Genomic DNA, 19566 nt, shown 5'->3' with positions numbered 1-19566 from the left:
TTGATTGTATACATCCCAGTAACTACATCTCGCATATGTCAAGGTCTATTTTCCCCCAAGAGTGCCTCAAGAGCGTCCCAGGCCAAAATCAACTCTACTGCAAAGGCTTACTTTGCGTAATGGGTTGAGCCGCCCCTGCATCTGTCAAACGCCCTCTCTAGCAGGCGTCTGACACTTGGCTGTGGTGCAGCCAGTTAGTTGGCCAGCTGTATTTAATGACTACTGACCAAGAAGTCATGAGTTCGAAGCCAGCCTGGGTCAGAGTGAGCTCCCGACCATTAATAGTCTAGCTTGCTGTTGACCTATGCAGCCCGAAAGACAGTTGCATCTGTCAAGTATGAAATGTAGGTACCGCTTTATGCGGAGAGGCTAATTTAACTAATTTATGACGGCATAAAACCTACCACCAGTGTGTGGTAAGAATGAGGAAGTACTCCATCAAGGGCTCTGTGTCAACTGGGTGTTGTAGTTGCTGGGGTTTATCGTTCACCTACAATCAAAGAGCATTCTGAACTCCACCAATAATGGAATTGAACTAAACTTGGCACACAGAACTCCCTTGACCAACAGAAAATACTGGAAGCGTGTGGTGGGCATTGACCTTGAGTTTGGGAGTTGTAGTTCACCTACATCCAGAGATTACTGTGGACTCAAACAATGATAGATCTGGACCACACTTGGTAGAAATACCCATAATGTCCAACTGTGAACACTGGTGGAGTTTAGGGGAAATAGACATTTGGGAGTTGTAGTTCCTGGGATTTATAGTTCACCGACAGTCAAAGAGCATTCTGAACCCCACCAACGATAGAATTGAACCAAACCTCTCACACAGAACCCCCATGTGGGCCACAGCAACGCGTGGCAGGGGACAGTATCGCTCCTGGGCAAAATCAACTATACTGCAAATGCTTACTTTGTGTAATGGATTGAGCCGCCCTTGGTAGCAGTCCACTGAGAAGCTAGGAGGCTCTCCCATTCCATCATAGACATTCCCAAGCCGCCTCGGGGAAAAGTAGGGACACCACGCTAACTACGATTCTCCCACTGTCCTGCAGATCCCTACCCATGGAGGATGGGGCCGCTGGGGTCCGTGGGGCGACTGCTCGCGCACCTGCGGAGGTGGAGTGCAATATTCCACCCGCGATTGCAACAAACCTGTCCCACGCAACGGGGGCAAATACTGCGAGGGGAAACGCACACAGTATCGCTCCTGCAATGTCCAGGATTGCCCTGATGGGAATGGTAAGAGAATCCTTACTACTTTATAGCTGTAGTTAAACACAATGATGGTATGTTTATAATATTATAATGAAATACAATATATATAATACAATGTAATATATTATTATTATTATTATTATTATTATTATTATTATTTACTGCATTTGTATACCGCCTTTCTCAGCCAAAGGCGACTCAATAATATTATAATATTATAATATTATAATGTAATACAATATAAATACTAATAATGATACAATATAATAATTATATGTAATACTAGCTGCCGCCCTGCCACGTGTTGCTGTGGCTCAGTCTGGTAAGCTGGAAAATAAAGTAATGTGAAAGTGTTAGTTTCGAATATATGTAATTTCTTTCTGCTTGTGGGTAAACAGTACTTCTTGCTGTTTCTTTGTCAGTGTTGATGTGGAGAGTGTCTGGTTTGCATATTTTGGAACATGCAACATATAATTGTCCTTTAGGGATCCCTGTCAAATCTATGATACTATATCTCTCTCTGTGTGAATCATATCTATCTATCTATCTATCTATCTATCTATCTATCTATCTATCTATATCTATGACTGGATGGCTCTTTGTCAGGAGGGCTTTGATTATGTTTTCTTGCCCTGGTGAAGGAAGTTGGACTGGATGGCCTTAAGTATTTTCTGTTGGTCATGGGGGTTCTGTGTAGGAAGTTTCGCCCAATTTTGTCGTTCATGGGGTTCAGAATGCTCTTTGATTGTAGGTGAACTATAAATCCCAGTGACTACAACTCCCAAATGTCAAGGTCTATCCCCCCCAAACTCCATCTGTGTTCATAATTAGGCATATGGAATATTTGTGCCAAATTTCGTCCAGATCCATCATTGTTTGAGTCCACAGTGGTCTCTGGATGTAGGTGAACTACAATTCCCAAACTCAAGGTCAATGCCCACCAAACCCTTCCAGTATTTTCAGTTGATCATGGGAGTTTTGTGTGCCGAGTTTGGTTCAATTCCATCATTGGTGGAGTTGAGAATGCTCTTTGACTGTAGGTGAACTATAAATCCCAGCAACTACAACTCCCAAATGACAAAATCACAATTTTTTGAGTGATGGTCACTCCTTGTGTTGTGAGACGTTTTGTTGTCAAATTTGGTGTGATTTCGTTCATTGGTTCTTCTGTTTATAAGGTACTCATTATGGACAGAGCATTTTTATATATATAGATAATGCAATATATTATTATTATTATTATTATTATTATTATTATTATTATTATTATTTGAAACACCACAAGATGAGTCCACAGCAGACACTCTGCTGGCTGTTGTATTGGATGACACATCCGACACTTCCCAAGAGTCTAGGATTGTGTGATGTATTGGCGAATAATGCATGCAGATCCCAGTAAGGTGGCCTTCTGCAGCTGGCAGATGGTAATTCTGTCAGCGCCGATTGTGTTTAAGTGCAGGCCAAGGTCTTGAGGCACTGCACCCAGTGTGCCGATCACCACTGGGAACACCTTGACTGGCTTGTGCCAGAGTCTTTGCAGTTTGATCTTTAAATCCTCATATCGTGTCATCTTTTCCAGTTGTTTCTCTGCAATCCTGCTGTCACCTGGGGTTGCGACATCGACGATCCATACTTTGTTTTTTAACACGATTGTGAGATCAGGAGTATTATGTCTGTATCCGAAAGTCCCAGAGGAGTTTGGCATGTTCATTCTCTGTGACTTTTTCCGGCTTGTGATCCCACCAGTTCTTTGTCACAGGCAGATAGTGTTTGTGGCACAATTTCCAATGGATCATCTGAGCAACGGTGTTGTGCCTCTGCTTGTAGTCTGTCTGCGCGATCTTCTTGCAGCAGCTGAGGATGGGATCTATAGTTTCATTTGGAAGAACTTCCTGACTGTGAGAGTTGTTCAGCAGTGGAACTCTCTGCCCTGGTGTGTAGTGGAGGCTCCTTCTTTGGAAGCTTTTAAACAGAGGCTGGATGGCCATCTGTCAGGGGTGCTTTGAATGCAGCATTCCTGCTTCTAGGCAGAATGGGGTTGGACTGGATGGCCCAGGAGGTCTCTTCCAACTCTAAGATTCTATGATATACTTCTATGATTCTATTCATCTGCTTCCTTGCAGAGTCTACATTATATATTAAATATATTATTATTATTTACTGCATTTGTTTACCGCCTTTCTCAGCCAAAGGCGACTCAATAATATTATAGTATTATAATATTATAATGTAATACAATATAATACTAATAATGATACAATATAATAATGATATGTAATATTACTAATAATATTACAGCAAGTTGTTGGGTGTTTTCCAGGCTGTATGGCCATGTTCCAGAAGCATTCTCTCCTGGCGTTTCACCTGCATCTATGGCAGGCTTCTTCAGAGGGAGAGACTTCACAAACCTTGAGGATGCCTGCCATAGATGCAGGCGAAACGTCAGGAGTGAATGCTTCTGAAAAATGGCCAGACAGTCTGGAATACACACAACAACCCAGTGATTCTGGCCATGAATGCCTTCAGCAATACAAAATTATGGTATGGTATAGTACAATATAGTAGTATATCATACTAACATTGTGCTATGCTAATAATATAATATATAGTATGTATATACACCGGAGCCCCCAGTGGCACAGTGGCTTAAAGCACTGAGCTGCTGAGCTTGTTGATCGAAAGGTCGCAGGTTCGATTCCGGGGAGCGGCGTGAGCTTCCGCTGTCAGCCCCAGCTTCTGCCAACCTAGCAGTTCGAAAACATGCAAATGTGAGTAGATCAATAGGTACGGCTCCGGCGGGAAGGTAACGGTGCTCCATGCAGTCATGCCGGCCACTTGACCTTGGAGATGTCTATGGACAACGCTGGCTCTTCGGCTTAGAAATGGAGATGAGCACCACACCCCAGAGTCAGACATGACTGGACTTAATGTCAGGGGACTACCTTTACCTTTACTTTTTTATAATAATTATATGTAATATTACTAATAATATTACAGCAAGTTGTTGGGTGTTTTCCAGGCTGTATGGCCATGTTCCAGAAGCATTCTTTTCTGCCATTTCATCTGCATCTATGGCAGGCATCTTCAGAGGCTGAGAGACCTAACAAACTCTGAGAATGCTTGCCATAGATGCAGGCGAAACATCAGGAGAGAATGCTTCTAGAACATGGCCATACAGCCTGGAAAACACACAACAACCCAGTGATTCTGGCCTTGAAAACCTTCAACAATACAAAACTGTAGTTTAGTGGTATAGTACAATATAGTAGTAATATATCATACTAATATTGTGCTATACTAATAATATAATATATAGTATGTATATATAATCTGTAAGCCACTCTGAGTCCCTTTTGGGAGTCAGAGTGGCTTACAGATTATATGTACATACTATATATTATATATGTCGAAAATAAATAAATAAGGATATCATAGAATCATAGAGTTGGAAGAGACCTTGTGGGCCATCCAATCCAACCCCATTCTGCCAAGAAGCAGGAATATTGCATTCAAAGCACCCCTGACAGATGGCCATCCAGCCTCTATTTAAATGCTTCCAAAGAAGGAGCCTCCACCACACTCCGGGGCAGAGAGTTCCACTGCTGAACAGCTTTCACAGTCAGGAAGTTCTTCCTAATTTTCAAACCATTGGAAAAGAGATTCCATCTAAACAATAGAAAATTTATCTTGTTCTATTATCTTAATTGTAATTCCAGCCTTGACATACCGGGAGCAGCAATGCGCAGTCTACAACCACCGAACGGACATGTTCAAGGACTATCCTGCCCCTATGGATTGGGTGCCTCGCTATAGCGGTGTGGCTCAACGGGACCAATGCAAGCTGACCTGCCAATCCCATGCGCTGGGCTATTACTATGTCCTCGAACCAAAGGCAAGCATTACTATGACAGTAAAAAGTCAATTTTTAATTGTACAAATGCATAAGGTTGTGGATGAACTACAACTCCCATAATGCCAGGTTAACCCTAAAAAGCTCAAGCAGTATTTAAAGTTTGTTATGTTGGGTAAGTTTGCTCTAGATGCATCATTGGTGGGGTCCATGTTCTCTCTGGCTATAGGATAAACTACATCTCCCACCATGGTGAGTCAGTCCCCTCCAGTAGGTTGAGTTAAGGGGGTGTTGTGTGCCAAGTTTGTGAGGTCTCTCAGCCTCTGAAGATGACTGCCATAGATTCAGGTGAAATGTCAGGAGATAATGCTTCTGGTTCAGGTCCCACATTGTTGGAGGTCATGGTTTCTCTGGTTATGGGTGAACTACAACTCCCAGAAAGGAAGGTCAGTTCTCCCCAAATCCCAGGTTTCAAATTTTGGCATATCAGGTCTTGTGCTAAGTTTGGTCCAGATGTATCAGTTTTTGGGTTCACAGTCCTTTCTGGATGTAGGTGAACTACAACTCCCCCAAATCAAGGCAAATTTTCCCCAAAGACCTCCAGTATTTTTTGCTGGTCATGGAGGCTCTGTGTGCCAAGTTTTGGTCCAATTCCATCTCTGGTGGAGTTCAGAGTGCTCCTTGATTGTGTTAGAGACCCTAAATTGGGTCTTCTTAGGTTCACATCACGAGAGCACGTAAGGAAGGAGACAGTCCCAAAAAAAGATCAAAAAACAAGGTTTATTTTAGTTTCTTCATGAAGAAGACGGACAGCCTGGCAGCATACGCAGATGCCACCCTTCAAGTGACTGCCGCGCCCCCTTGGCTTTTGTACACCGTTATATACCCTCAAGTAAACAAGAACATTTCTTTTGGTCATGTAAAGTATTCTCTTTCTAGCCCCTCTCCCTTGACCTTTTGATGGAAAGCACCTTCTTGTACCTGCAGACTCTGCGCTTAACCACAACCTTTGACTTAACCACAACACAACTACTTCCTATGTAGGCTTGAACTTTGCATGACCTCTACATGTCACATCTTATTTCTTAAAAACATTTTCTTCCATGTTGCTCCTTTTCTACAGAGAAAGGGTATATTTCCCTTTTGCTGTTAATTTCATTCAGAGCCCCTTGTTTAGCATTTGCAAATTTCACTCAAAGACTCTTTCAATTGTAGGTGAACTATAAATCCCAGTACTTACAACTCCGAAATACCCAGGTCAATTCATCTCAAAACCCACCATTATTCATATTTGGGCATATGGGGTATGCATGCCAAGTTTGGTCCAGGTCCACCATTGGTGGAGTCCAGAGTGCTCTTAGTCTGCAGGGCAACTATAAATCCCAGTACCTACAACTCCTATAAATCGTGGTGAATTCCCACCAAACCTCTCTAGGATGTTCTGTTGCAGATCAATTCATTAGTTTGCTATAGAAAAGAATAGGAAAGGGTTAACGGAGAGGCAGTGGGCAGGGTCATGCAAATTCCACACCAGTGGAGAGAGTCAGAAATACTGGGATGCCTGTAGTGAGGAAAACACATAAAATCTAGGATGAAATGGTCCCTGAATGAAAGCCTTCCCTTGGGTAGTGGGCAGTATGGTGTTGGTGGAGGACATTGGCAGGTCTATTGTATACATTCGTTGATTAGCATTGAATGGCCTTGCAACTTCAAAGCCTGGCTGCTTCCTGTCCGGAGAGATTCTTTGTTGGGAGGTGTTAGTTGGCCCTGATTGTTTCGTGTCTGCAATTCCTCAGTTTGCTATAGAAAATAGTAGGAAAGGGTTAAGGGAGAGGCAGTGGGTGGGATCATGCAAATTCCGCACCAATGGAGAGAGTCAGAAACACTGGGATGCCTCTGGTGGAGGAAACACATCAAATCTAGGATGGAATTGTTGCTGTATGAAAGCCTTCTCTTGGGTGGTGGGCAGTATGATGTTGGTGGAGGGCTCTTGGACATGTACATGGCGCTCACTATAACCTGCAAGGTCATTGGAGGGAGGGCCTTTGGCGTCTCCTGAGTGGTGGGAGCCATAGCTGTTTGTGGAGGCAGGAGCCCAGCCACATACATATTTTCACTTTTAGTGTGTGTATAGACCAGGGGTGCTCAAACTATGGCTCGCGGGCCGGATACGGCCCTCCAATGTCATTTACCCGGCCCTCGCTCAGGGTCAACCTAAGTCTGAAACGGCTTGAAAGCACACAACAACAACAACAACAATCCTATCTCATCAGCCAAAAGCAGGTCCACACTTCCCACTGAAATACTAATCTATATATATATAAATGTTCTGTGCGTAATGAGTACCCTAAAAACAAAAGAACCAAGGAACGAAATCACACCAAATTTGGCAACAAAATGTCTCACGACACAAGGAGTGACCATCACTCAAAAAACTATGATTTTGTCATTTGGGAGTTGTAGTTGTTGGGATTTATAGTTCACCAATAAGCAAAGAGCATTCTGAACCCCACTAATGATGGAATTGAACCAAACTTGGCACACAGTTCTCCCATGACATGAAAATACTGGAAGGGTTTGGTGGGCAGTGTCCTTTGGTTTTAGAGATGTAGTTCACCTACATCCAGAGATCACTGTGGACTCAAACAATGATGGGCCTGGACCAAACTCTACACGAATACTCAATATGCCCAAATGTGAACACTGGTGGAGTTTGGGGAAAATAGACCTTGACATTTAGGAGTTGTAGTTGCCGGGATTTATAGTTCACCTACAATCACAGAGCATTTTGAACCCCACCAACGATAGAATTGGGCCAAACCTCCCACACAGAAAGCCCATGACCACCAGAGTTTGGGGAAAATAGAATCTCGACATTTGGGAGTTGTAGTTGCCAGGATTTATAGTTCACCTACAATCACAGAGCATTTTGAACCCCACCAACGATAGAATTGGGCCAAACCTCCCACACAGAAAGCCCATGACCACCAGAGTTTGGGGAAAATAGAATCTCGACATTTGGGAGTTGTAGTTGCCGGGATTTATAGTTCACCTACAATCACAGAGCATTTTGAACCCCACCAACGATAGAATTGGGCCAAACCTCCCACACAGAAAGCCCATGACCACCAGAGTTTGGGGAAAATAGAATCTCGACATTTGGGAGTTGTAGTTGCCGGGATTTATAGTTCACCTACAATCACAGAGCATTTTGAACCCCACCAACGATAGAATTGGGCCAAACCTCCCACACAGAAAGCCCATGACCACCAGAGTTTGGGGAAAATAGAATCTCGACATTTGGGAGTTGTAGTTGCCAGGATTTATAGTTCACCTACAATCACAGAGCATTTTGAACCCCACCAACGATAGAATTGGGCCAAACCTCCCACACAGAAAGCCCATGACCACCAGAGTTTGGGAAAAATAGAATCTCGACATTTGGGAGTTGTAGTTGCCAGGATTTATAGTTCACCTACAATCACAGAGCATTTTGAACCCCGCCAACGATAGAATTGGGCCAAACCTCCCACACAGAAAGCCCATGACCACCAGAATGGGCCACAGCAATGCATGGCAGGGGACGGCTAGTAAGTTTATATTTCATAGAATCATAGAATCAAAGAGTTGGAAGAGACCTCATGGGCCATCCAGTCCAACCCCATTCTGCCAAGAAGCAGGAATATTGCATTCAAATCACCCCTGACAGATGGCCATCCAGCCTCTGCTTAAAAGCTTCCAAAGAAGGAGCCTCCACCACACTCCGGGGCAGAGAGTTCCACTGCTGAACGGCTCTCACAGTCAGGAAGTTCTTCCTAATGTTCAGATGGAATCTCCAATTATCAAAATTGTTCTTCATTTTAGTTATTGTATTGTCTTAAGTGTTTTTTTGCACTACAAATAAGATATGTGCAGTGTGCATAGGAACTCATTTATGCTTTTTTCACATTATAATCCCGCCCTCTGTTTAAAAAGCTTGAGGACCCCTGGTATAGATAGACGTATGGTGGAGAGAGAAGCTAAAATACAAAGAAGCTCCAAAGAGGATGCAAAGTCCTTGAAATGGAAAGCTGACTCTCCCTTTGTTCTAGGTTGCTGACGGAACGCCCTGCTCTCCCGAATCCAGCTCTGTCTGTGTGCAGGGACGTTGCATCCACGCTGGCTGCGACCGTGTCATTGGCTCCAAAAAGAAGTTTGACAAATGCATGGTCTGCGGGGGAGACAACTCGGCATGTGCCAAGATCTACGGTTCCTTCACCAAACCCCAGTGAGTGTCGGTTGTGCTTGTGGAACACTCAAGGGCTGGCGAGGCCCGGGCAGCCCAAAGCTTTTTTCACGTCGGGATGCTTTTCACTCAATAGGCAAATACATGCCAGTTGCAGACGTATTTATTTATTATTTATTATTTATTACTGCGCTTGTATACCGCCGTTTCTCAGCCAAAATTGGCGACTCAACACGGTTTACAGGGTTACAGCCTGTGCTGGACGGGGTCGCACTCCCCTTGAAGGCGCAGGTTCGCAGCTTGGGTGTGACCCTGGACTCATCGTTGAGCCTGGATCCCCAGGTTTCAGCGGTGACCAGGGGAGCATTTGCACAGCTTAGGCTCGTGCGCCAGCTGCGCCCGTATCTCGGGAAGTCTGACTTGGCCACGGTGGTACACGCTCTTGTCACATCCCGCCTGGATTACTGCAACGCTCTCTACGTGGGGCTGCCCTTGAAGACGGCCCGGAAGCTTCAGCTGGTCCAGCGCGCGGCAGCCATGTTACTAACTGGAGCGGGTAGCAGGGAGCACACAACGCCCTTGTTGTCCCAGCTCCACTGGCTGCCGATTTGCTACCGGACCCAATTCAAGGTGCTGGTCTTGGCCTACAAAGCCCTAAACGGTTCCGGCTCAAAATACCTTTCTGACCGCATCTTGGCCTACGAGCCCACGAGGACCTTGAGATCGTCTGGGGAGGCCCTTCTCTCGATCCCGCCTGCATCACAGGCACGGCTGGCGGGGACGAGGGAGAGGGCCTTCTCGGTGGTGGCCCCCCGGCTGTGGAACACTCTCCCGGCACACATCAGACAGGCGCCCTCCCTCATGTCCTTTCGAAAAAGCCTTAAGACCTGGCTGTTCGAGAGGGCATTTAATTAAGTGCTAAGCAACAACATTACGGTAATGAGAACTGGAATGGTATAAGGAAAATGAGACTGGCTATGATTCTACTAAGAGACGAAGCGGATTTTTATGTAGTTTGTATTTGTTGTATAGTCATATGTTGTTGATACTGGCCTCTGTAACTGTCTTTTTATGTGTACTGTACACCGCCATGAGTCGCCCGTAAGGGCTGAGAATGGCGGTCAATAAGTGCATCTAATAAATAAATAATAAATAAATAATACAACTCTACAAACAATCAACAATATTCAGTATAAAAAGCATAAAAACAACATACAATACATAGTATTGGGCCACCAATACAATCCAATGTATCTCTTAACTAGAATCGTAGTCCAATTTCATCGTCCATGATTACCCAAAGGGCATCTGGCAGATCACTATGACAGAATTATATTTGTTATTTTATTTTATTTTATTTTATTTATTTATTTATGACATTTCTATGCCGCCCTTCTCACCCCGAAGGGGACTCAGAGCGGCTTACAAGGTATATATTACATACAATATATTATATTATTAGCATAGTACAATATCAGCATTGAACATTGCTATATTGCACCATATCACTATATCATAGAATCATAGAATCAAAGAGTTGGAAGAGACCTCATGGGCCATCCAGTCCAACCCCATTCTGCCAAGAAGCAGGAATATTGCATTCAAATCACCCCTGACAGATGGCCATCCAGCCTCTGTTTAAAAGCTTCCAAAGAAGGAGCCTCCACCACACTCCGGGGCAGAGAGTTCCACTGCTGAACAGCTCTCACAGTCATGGGCCATCCAGTCCAACCCCATTCTGCCAAGAAGCAGGAATATTGCATTCAAATCACCCCTGACAGATGGCCATCCAGCCCCTGTTTAAAAGCTTCCAAAGAAGGAGCCTCCACCACACTCCGGGGCAGAGAGTTCCACTGCTGAACGGCTCTCGCAGTCAGGAAGTTCTTCCTCGTGTTCAGATGGAATCTCCTTTCTTGTAGTTTGAAGCCATTGTTCCACGTCCTCGTCTCCATGGAAGCAGAAAACAGGCTTGCTCCCTCCTCCCTGTGATTTTCTCTCACATATTTATACATGGCTATCATATCTCCTCTCAGCCTTCTCTTCTTCAGACTAAACATGCCCAGCTCCTTAAGCCGCTCCTCATAGGGCTTGTTCTCCAGACCCTTGATCATTTTCGTCGCCCTCCTCTGGACACATTCCAGCTTGTCAATATCTCTCTTGAATTGTGGTGCCCAGAATTGGACACAATATTCCAGGTGTGGTCTAACCAAAGCAGAATAGAGCATGGGGAGCATGACTTCCCTAGATCTAGACACTATGCTCCTATTGATGCAGGCCAAAATCCCATTGGCTTTTTTTGCCGCCACATTTTTGCCGCCACATTATATTACATGTAATATAAATATATAATTATAATATCATATTATTATTATTATTATTATTATTATATTGCATTACATTATAATATTATAAATATTATATGTATATACAATATGGCCAGACAGCCCAGAAAGCACACAACAACCCAATAAGTATTTATTTATCGTGTCAGAAGCAAACCAAACAGTTGTATTGCATTTTTAAACAAACAAACAAACAAACAAAACATAAAGTTTGCAAGCTTGGGAGTTGATTGAATGTCCTTTGAGCAGTATCTGGCCACTTGGAGTGCCTCTATTGTGTATGTGGCAGAGCTCAGGTTGCATCGCAACAGGTGGTCAGTGGTTTGTTCTTCTCCACACTCACATGTTGTGGACTCCACTTTGTGGCCCCATTTCCTAACGTTGGCTCTGCATCTCGTGGTGCCAGAGCGCAGTCTGTTCAGTGCCTTCCAAGTCGCCCAGTTTTCTGTGTGCCCAGAGGGGAGTCTCTCATTGGGTATCAGCCATTGGTTGAGGTTCTGGGTTTGAGCCTGCCACTTTTGGACTCTCGCTTGCTGGGGTGTTCCAACGAGTGTCTCTGTAGATCTTAGAAAACTATTTCTTGATTTAAGTCGTTGGCCTGCTGGCTGATACCCAAACAGGGGATGAGCTGGAGATGTCTCTGCCTTGGTCCTTTCACTATTGGCTGCTACTTTCTGGCGGATGTCAGGTGGTGCAATACAGGCTAAGCAGTGTAATTTCTCCAGTGGTGTAGGGCGCAGACACCCTGTGATAATGCGGCATGTCTCATTAAGAGCCACATCTACTGTTTTAGTGTGGTGAGATGTGTCCCACACTGGGCATGCATACTCAGCAGCAGAGTAGCATAGCACAAGGGCAGATGTCTTCACTGTGTCTGGTTGTGATCCCCAGGTTGTGCCAGTCAGCTTTCGTATGATGTTGTTTCTAGCACCCACTTGCTTGATAGTCAAGCAGTGCTTCTTGTAGGTCAGGGCACGGTCCAGGGTGATTCCTAGGTATTTGGGTGCATTGCAGTGCTCCAGTGGGATTCCTTCCCAGGTCATCCTCAGAGCTCGGGATGCTTGTCTGTTCTTAAGGTGAAAAGCACATGTTTGTGTTTTAGATGGATTAGGGATCAGTTGGTTTTCCCTGTAATAGGCAGTAAGAGCACCTAGAGCTTCGGAGAGCTTCTGTTCAACCATCTCAAAGCTCCCTGCTTGAGCGGTGATGGCACGATCATCTGCATAGATGAAGCTCTCCGTCCCTTCTGGCAGTGGCTGGTCATTTGTGTAAGTGTTGAACATGGATGGAGCAAGCACGCTCCCCTGAGGCAGGCCGTTCTTCTGTTTCCGCCATCTGCTTCTCTGGCCCTGGAACTCAACAAAGAAGCTCCTGTTTTGTAGCAGGGTTCCTATGAGGCGGGTGAGGTGGTCGTCCTTTGTGATATTATACATTTTTCTCAGGAGGAGGCGGTGGTTCACAGTCTCATAAGCCGCTGACAGGTCTATGAAGACAGCTCCTGTGATCTGCTGCCTTTCAAAGCCATCTTCTATGTACTGAGTCAGGTTCAGCACTTGCGATGTGCAGCTTTTGCGTTTCCTGAAGCCAGCTTGCTGTGGGATCAGACAGGGATCTATTTTATATGTAATATAAAATATTATATGTAATATAATATGTAATAGGCAGTAAGAGCACCTAGAGCTTCGGAGCAGCAGCCAGCAATTGAAGAACAAAGAGAACCTTTAGCCCAGTGTTTCTCAACCTGGGGGTCGGGACCCCTGGGGGGGTCGCGAGAGGGTGCCAGCGGGGTCACCAAAGACCATCAGAAAACACAGTATTTTCTGTTGATAATGGAGGTTCTGTGTGGGAAGTTTGGCCCAATTCTATCGTTGATGGGCTTCAAGGGGCTCTTTGATTGTAGGTGAACTATAAATCCCAGCAACTACAACTCCAAAATGTCAAGGTCTATTTCCCCCAAACTCCACCAGTATTCACATCTGGGCATATTGAGTATTCGTGCCAAGTTAGGTCCAGATCCATCATTGTTTTGAGTCCACAATGCTCTCTGGATGTAGGTGAACTAGAACACCAAAACTCAAGTCAATGCCCACCAAACCCTTCTCATGTTTTCTGTTGGTCATGGGAGTTCTGTGTGCCAACTTTGGTTCAGTTCCATCATTGGTGGAGTTTAGAATGCTAATTGATTGTAGGCTAACTATACATACCAGCAACTACAACTCCCAAATGACAAAATCAACCCCCCAACCCCACCAGTATTCAAATTTGGGCATATTGGGTATTTGTGCTAAATTTGGTCCATTGAATGAAAATACATCCTGCATATCGGATGTTTATGCGATAATTCATCACAGTAGCAAAATTATAGTTATGAAGTAGCAACAAAAATAATGTTATGGTTGGGGGTCACCACAACATCAGGAACTGTATTAAGGGGTCACGACATTAGGAAGGTTGAGAAACACTGCTTTAGCCCATTCCCTGTTTGGGTATCAGCCAGCATGATAACGCCTTACATCAAGAAACAGCCTCCTAAGATCTACAGAGATTCTCACAAGAACACCTCAGCAAGCGAGAGTCCAAAAGTGGCAGGCTAAAACCCAGAAAAATCGATCAGTGGCTAAGACGGGATGAGAATTTCTCTCCTGGGCACACAGAAGACTGGACAACCTGGAAGGTGCTGAACAGGCTGCGCTCCGGCAACTTGTTTCTGACATGATTAATAAACTAAACTAAACATAATTCCCCAAACCTTGGTAAAGCATCCTATATGTCGCAATTAAGCCTTTGCTATAATAAAAATAATAATAAACCTTTATTTCCAAAAAATGAAGGAAACACTGAGCAGCATTCCGTGGACACAGATACTAAAAGACAAGGGAGTTACAGATGGATGGGAGTTTCTCAAGAGTGAAATACTCAAGGCGCAGTTGCAAACCGTGCCAACAAAAAGAAAAAAATAGGACAAGTGCAAAGAAGCCAGAATGGATGTCCAAAGAACTTCTAACTGTGCTGAGACACAAAAGAGACATGCACAAGAAGTGGAAAAAGGGAGAAATCACCAAAGAAGAATCCAAACAAATAGCCAACACCTGTTGGGAAAAGGTTCGCAAGGCTAAAGCACAAAACGAGCTCAGGCTTGCCAGGGACATTAAAAACAATAAAAAGGGATTATTTTCTTATGTCAGTAGAAAAAGGAAAAACAAGGAGGCGATAGGGCCTCTTCGAGGAGAAGATGGGGCAATGCTGACAGGGGATAGGGAAAAGGCAGAACTACTAAATACCTTCTTTGCCTCGGTCTTCTCACAAAAAGAAAGTCATGAGGTCTCCTCCAACTCTTTGATTTGATTTGATTTATACCCCGCTACCATCTCCCGCAGGACTCGGTGTGGCTTACAAGAGGCCGAGGCCAAATACATCAAAAACAAAAAACACAACAACAATACAGCAAAAAATAACTCATAGCAAAGCAAAACAATAACAATAACAATAACTCTCTACCCATGTTTATTCCTGAGACATATCCTGTCTTTTTCTCCACCAGGTACGGCTACAACGACGTGGTCACCATCCCCGCAGGAGCGACTCACATCCTGATCCGCCAGAGCAGCGGCTCTTCCTCTGCCAGTGACGGGATCTACCTGGCTCTCCGCCGCCGGGATAACTCCTACGCTCTCAACGGCAACTACGTCCTCGTGCCCTCCGAGCAGGATGTCCACCTGCAGAGCGGATCAGTCCTTCGCTACAGCGGGGCCACCAAGGCCGTGGAGACAATCGTGGGCCGTGGGCCACTGAAGGAGCCCTTGACGTTGCAGGCTTTGGTGGTGACGGACCAGAAGACCCCACGCTTAAAGTACACCTTTTTCGTCCCCAAGGCGCCAAAGAGACTCTCGAACCAGTGGCTGAAACAGAAAGCCCGCATCTTAGAGGTGCTACGGAACCGACGAGGCCACCAATAGGCCCTCCACGGATGCTCTAATTGGAGACCCTCCGAGGTTCCTGTTTAGGTGTCCTTGTTGACGTGGCGGAACTGCAACACCACAACCTCTGCGAGGAACTCTTTTAAGACATTCGAACTGCTAACAAATGGGTACCACGATGGTCTCTGCTCTAGAGCTGTTGGTGCCTCAGGATCTTCTCAGGAGGACCAAGGGGGGATTCTGGGGGAAAGAATGAGCAAGCCGAGTTGCTTATATGGCCAACCCTGTCTGTCTCTCTTGGGGCGTGCGCCCATTACCTGTCAACTGGTGGTGAGCCTGTTAACTCCACAGGGCAAGGGATCTTGAGGTAGTTTTGCCTCGGAAATTCATTGTTGCTCTCCTATCCAAGCACTAACCAAGGTTGACCATGCTTAGCTTTCAAGAGGTGGGAGGATCTGTTACCTTTAGGGTTTCGAGGCCTTATAGGTGATGGATCAGACTCCGGAAAGGAATCTTGTGAGAAGAAAGGCCTCTGGTTCCAAGTTTTGGGAATGGTGAAACGGAAGAAAGAAAGAAAGAAAGAAAGAAAGAGAGGGAGGGGGGAGGGAGGGGGGAGGGAGGGAGGGAGGGAGGAAAGGAAGGAAAGATAGGAAGGAAAGATAGGAAGGAAGGAAGGAAGGAAAGACAGGAAGAAAGGAAGGAAGGAAGGAAGGAAGGAAGGAAGGAGATAGGAAGGAAGGAAAGATAGGAAGGAAGGAAAGACAGGAAGAAAGGAAGGAAGGAAAGATAGGAAGGAAAGATAGGAAGGAAAGATAGGAAGGAAAGATAGGAAGGAAAGATAGGAAGGAAAGATAGGAAGGAAAGATAGGAAGGAAAGCAAGGAAGGACGGAAGGATAGGAAAGAAGGAAGAAAGGAAAGAAAGAAAGATAGGAAGGAAGGAAGAAAAAGGAAAGAAAGAAGGAAGGAAAGAAAGAAAGGAAAGACAGGAAGGAAGGAAGGAAGGAAGGAAGGAAGGAAGGAAGGAAGGACAGAACGAAGGAAGGAAGGAAGGAAGGAAGGAAGGAAGGAAGGAAGGAAGGAAGGAAAGAAAGGAAAGACGGTAACGATAGGAAGGAAGGAAAGACAGGAAGGAAGGAAAGAAAGAAAGAAAGGAGGAAAGGAAAGACAGGAAGGAAGGAAAGATGAAGGAAGGAAGGAAGGAAGGAAGGAAGGAAGGAAGGAAGGAAGGAAGGAAAGGAAATACGGTAATGATAGGAAGGAAGGAAAGACAGACAGGAAGGAAGGAAAGACAGACAGGAAGGAAGGAAGAAAAGAAAGAAAGAAAGAAAGAAAGAAAGGAGGAAAGGAAAGACAGGAAGGAAGGAAAGATGAAGGAAGGAAGAAAAAAAGGAAGGAAGGAAGGAAGGAAAAAAAGGAAGGAAGACAGGAAGGAAGGAAGGATAAAGAGTGGACATGACTTTTGGAATCGTCCCATCGATGTTAACACGGCGGCCTCCCTTGGAGGGACCTCTGACCCACGGTGGCTGTGCCCTTGGTTGTGGGTCCCCTTCCACTCCTGCATTGTGTATTTATTATTGTTTTTATTTATTCTCCACTCGGCAGAGCATTTGTGCGGAGGGCTTTTCCAAAAAATACAGGACCAAGCAGGCAGCGGCGACGTTCCTGGGCTGGAAACGTGGCATGTTTTCACCGCACGTTTTCTGGAACGGCCAGAGAGGAAAATGTGCTTGACTCAGTGCGTCTACCTCAGTTTCTGAGCACCTCCTTCACTTATGGAAGGAACCCTTTCGCTCTTGGCTTCCACCAGAACCTATGAGGAGAGCCAGGCTTTGATGAGGCAGCAGAGAAATGCTGGTTCTTCCCATTTCGGGAGCCTGCCTCCTCCCCATCTTGGCCTTCGCGAGGGGAAAGCACTCGGTGTCGTTGCAGATTTTCAGTCTCAAAAATGCACTGTGAAGACCACAAACATCTCCCCCTTCAACCCAGGCTCCAGATAATGTTGTGTCTGGGCTGGTTTTTGATTTATTGCAGACTCGGGGAATTCAAAAATTCTTAGAATCCTCCAACTTGATAGAAGGGGAACCAGCATCGCATGAGAAGGGCACGGCATTCAAGTTTTTTCCCAGCTTAGATAAACAAGGAGAACCAATTCTTGAGACAGGATCTCAGACTCCCACATTTAATACTCAGGCCTGTAAGACAAGGAGCAATTAGCGGTCAATGGGACTCCAATTGTGAACAATTCTGGGAAAGATAGAATGTCCAGGGGAGAAATTTGGACACCACGACGACATTATGTCTGCTTCCTGCCTGGGGGGATCCTTTGTTGGGAGGTCTTAGTTGACCTTGATTGATTCCTGGTCACCCACAAAAATATTATGAGTGAGTTTTCCAGGGTGTCTGGGCATGTTCCAGAAGCATTCTCTCCTGACCTTTCACCCACATCTATGGCAGGCATCTTCAGAAGTTGTGAGGTCTGTTGGAAACTAGGCAAGCGAGGTTTATAGATCTATGGAATGTCTAGGCTGTATGACCATGTTCCAGAAGCATTCTCTCCTGACATTTCGCCCACATATATGGCAGGCATCTTCAGAAGTTGTGAGGTCTGTTGGAAACTAGGCAAGTGAGGTTTATAGATCTATGGAATGTATGACCATGTTCCAGAAGCATTCTCTCCTGACCTTTCACCCACCTTTATGGCAGGCATCTTCAGAAGTTGTGAGGTCTGTTGGAAACTAGGCAAGTGAGGTTTATAGATCTATGGAATGTCTGAGCTGTATGACCATGTTCCAGAAGCATTCTCTCCTGATGTTTCGCCCACATCTATGGCAGGCATCTTCAGAAGTTGTGAGGTCTGTTGGAAACTAGGCAAGTGGGGTTCAAATACCTGTAGAATAATATCCAGGGTGGAAAAAAGAACTCTTATCTGCTGGAGGCAAGTGTGAATGTTGCAATTGGCCGACTTGATTAGCATTAAATGCTCTTGCAGCTTCAAGGCTTGGCTGCTTCCTGCCTGGGGGAGTCGTTTGTTGGGAGATGTTAGCTGGCCCTGATTGTTTCCCCACAATACCTGCATCGACTGACACTGAAGGTTAATAATTTAAATTAAGTTATAATTTTGTAAATGGCCGCAAGTGCCTCATTGGCCCCGAGGCAAGTCCCTTGGGTTTTATATAAGTAGACCGATAATATTAATAATTATTGTTGTGTGGGATTTGTGGGGGTTATTTTTGTTATCCAATAATTAATGATAATAATAATGTAATAATAATAAATAAATAAATTCTGCCAGGTTATTTAATGCTGTTTATAAATGTGTTTTTGGTACTATGTGCTATAAGGGAATGCCATTCTATGCAGCTCCTCTAGTAGTTCAAAAGCTTCCTTAGAATCCTAGAGTTGGAAGAGACCTCCTGGGCCATCCAGTCCAACCCCATTCTGCCAAGAAGAAGGAATATTGCATTCCTGCTTCTTGGCCATTCAGCAGTGGAACTCTCTGCCCCGGAGCGTGGTGGAGGCTCCTTCTTTGGAAGATTTTAAACAGAGGCTGGATGGCCATCTGTCAGGGGTGATTTGAATGCAATATTCCAGCTACTTGGCAGAATGGGGTTGGACTGGGTGGCCCATGAGGTCTCTTCCAACTCTAGGATTCTATGATTCTATGACTGACAAGACAGACAATTGTACATGGATAAAGGAATATATAGTCTTTTCCCATCTTCAACCTCTTGGAGGCTGTGCTCAGTACCAGCCACGGGGTGGGGTGTGAGGGGGATGCCATCGCTCATGAGGTCTCTTCCAACTCTTTGATTCTATGATTCAAAGCACCCCTGACAGATGGCCATCCAGCTTCTGTTTAAAAGCTTCCAAAGAAGGAGCCTCCAACACACTCCAGGGCAGAGAGTTCCACTGCTGAACGGCTCTCACAGTCAGGAAGTTCTTCCTCATGTTCAGATGGAATCTCCATCCTTGTAGTTTGAAGCCATTGTTTCGTGTGCTAGTCTCCAGGG

At 45.1% G+C, this 19566-nt stretch overlaps 1 protein-coding gene across 1 annotated transcript in view; it reads left to right on the top strand.

The window, feature by feature from the left end:
* Positions 1–16149, top strand: part of ADAMTS4 (ADAM metallopeptidase with thrombospondin type 1 motif 4) — a 37637-nt gene extending 21488 nt beyond the window's left edge. Inside the window, exons 6-9 of the mRNA XM_060758303.2 lie at positions 1059–1245; positions 4938–5113; positions 9163–9338; positions 15180–16149. Of these exons, the coding sequence (XP_060614286.2) occupies positions 1059–1245; positions 4938–5113; positions 9163–9338; positions 15180–15594 (954 nt within the window). The 3' untranslated portion in view covers positions 15595–16149. The remainder of the gene's footprint in view (positions 1–1058; positions 1246–4937; positions 5114–9162; positions 9339–15179) is intronic.
* The last annotated feature ends 3417 nt before the right edge of the window (positions 16150–19566 follow it).

This window comes from Anolis sagrei, chromosome 12 (genome assembly GCF_037176765.1).
Source record: "Anolis sagrei isolate rAnoSag1 chromosome 12, rAnoSag1.mat, whole genome shotgun sequence".
In the NCBI taxonomy this organism is placed as follows: domain Eukaryota; kingdom Metazoa; phylum Chordata; class Lepidosauria; order Squamata; family Dactyloidae; genus Anolis; species Anolis sagrei.
Note: the sequence above shows the minus strand (reverse complement) of the source record. Positions and strands in the feature narration are given on the sequence as shown.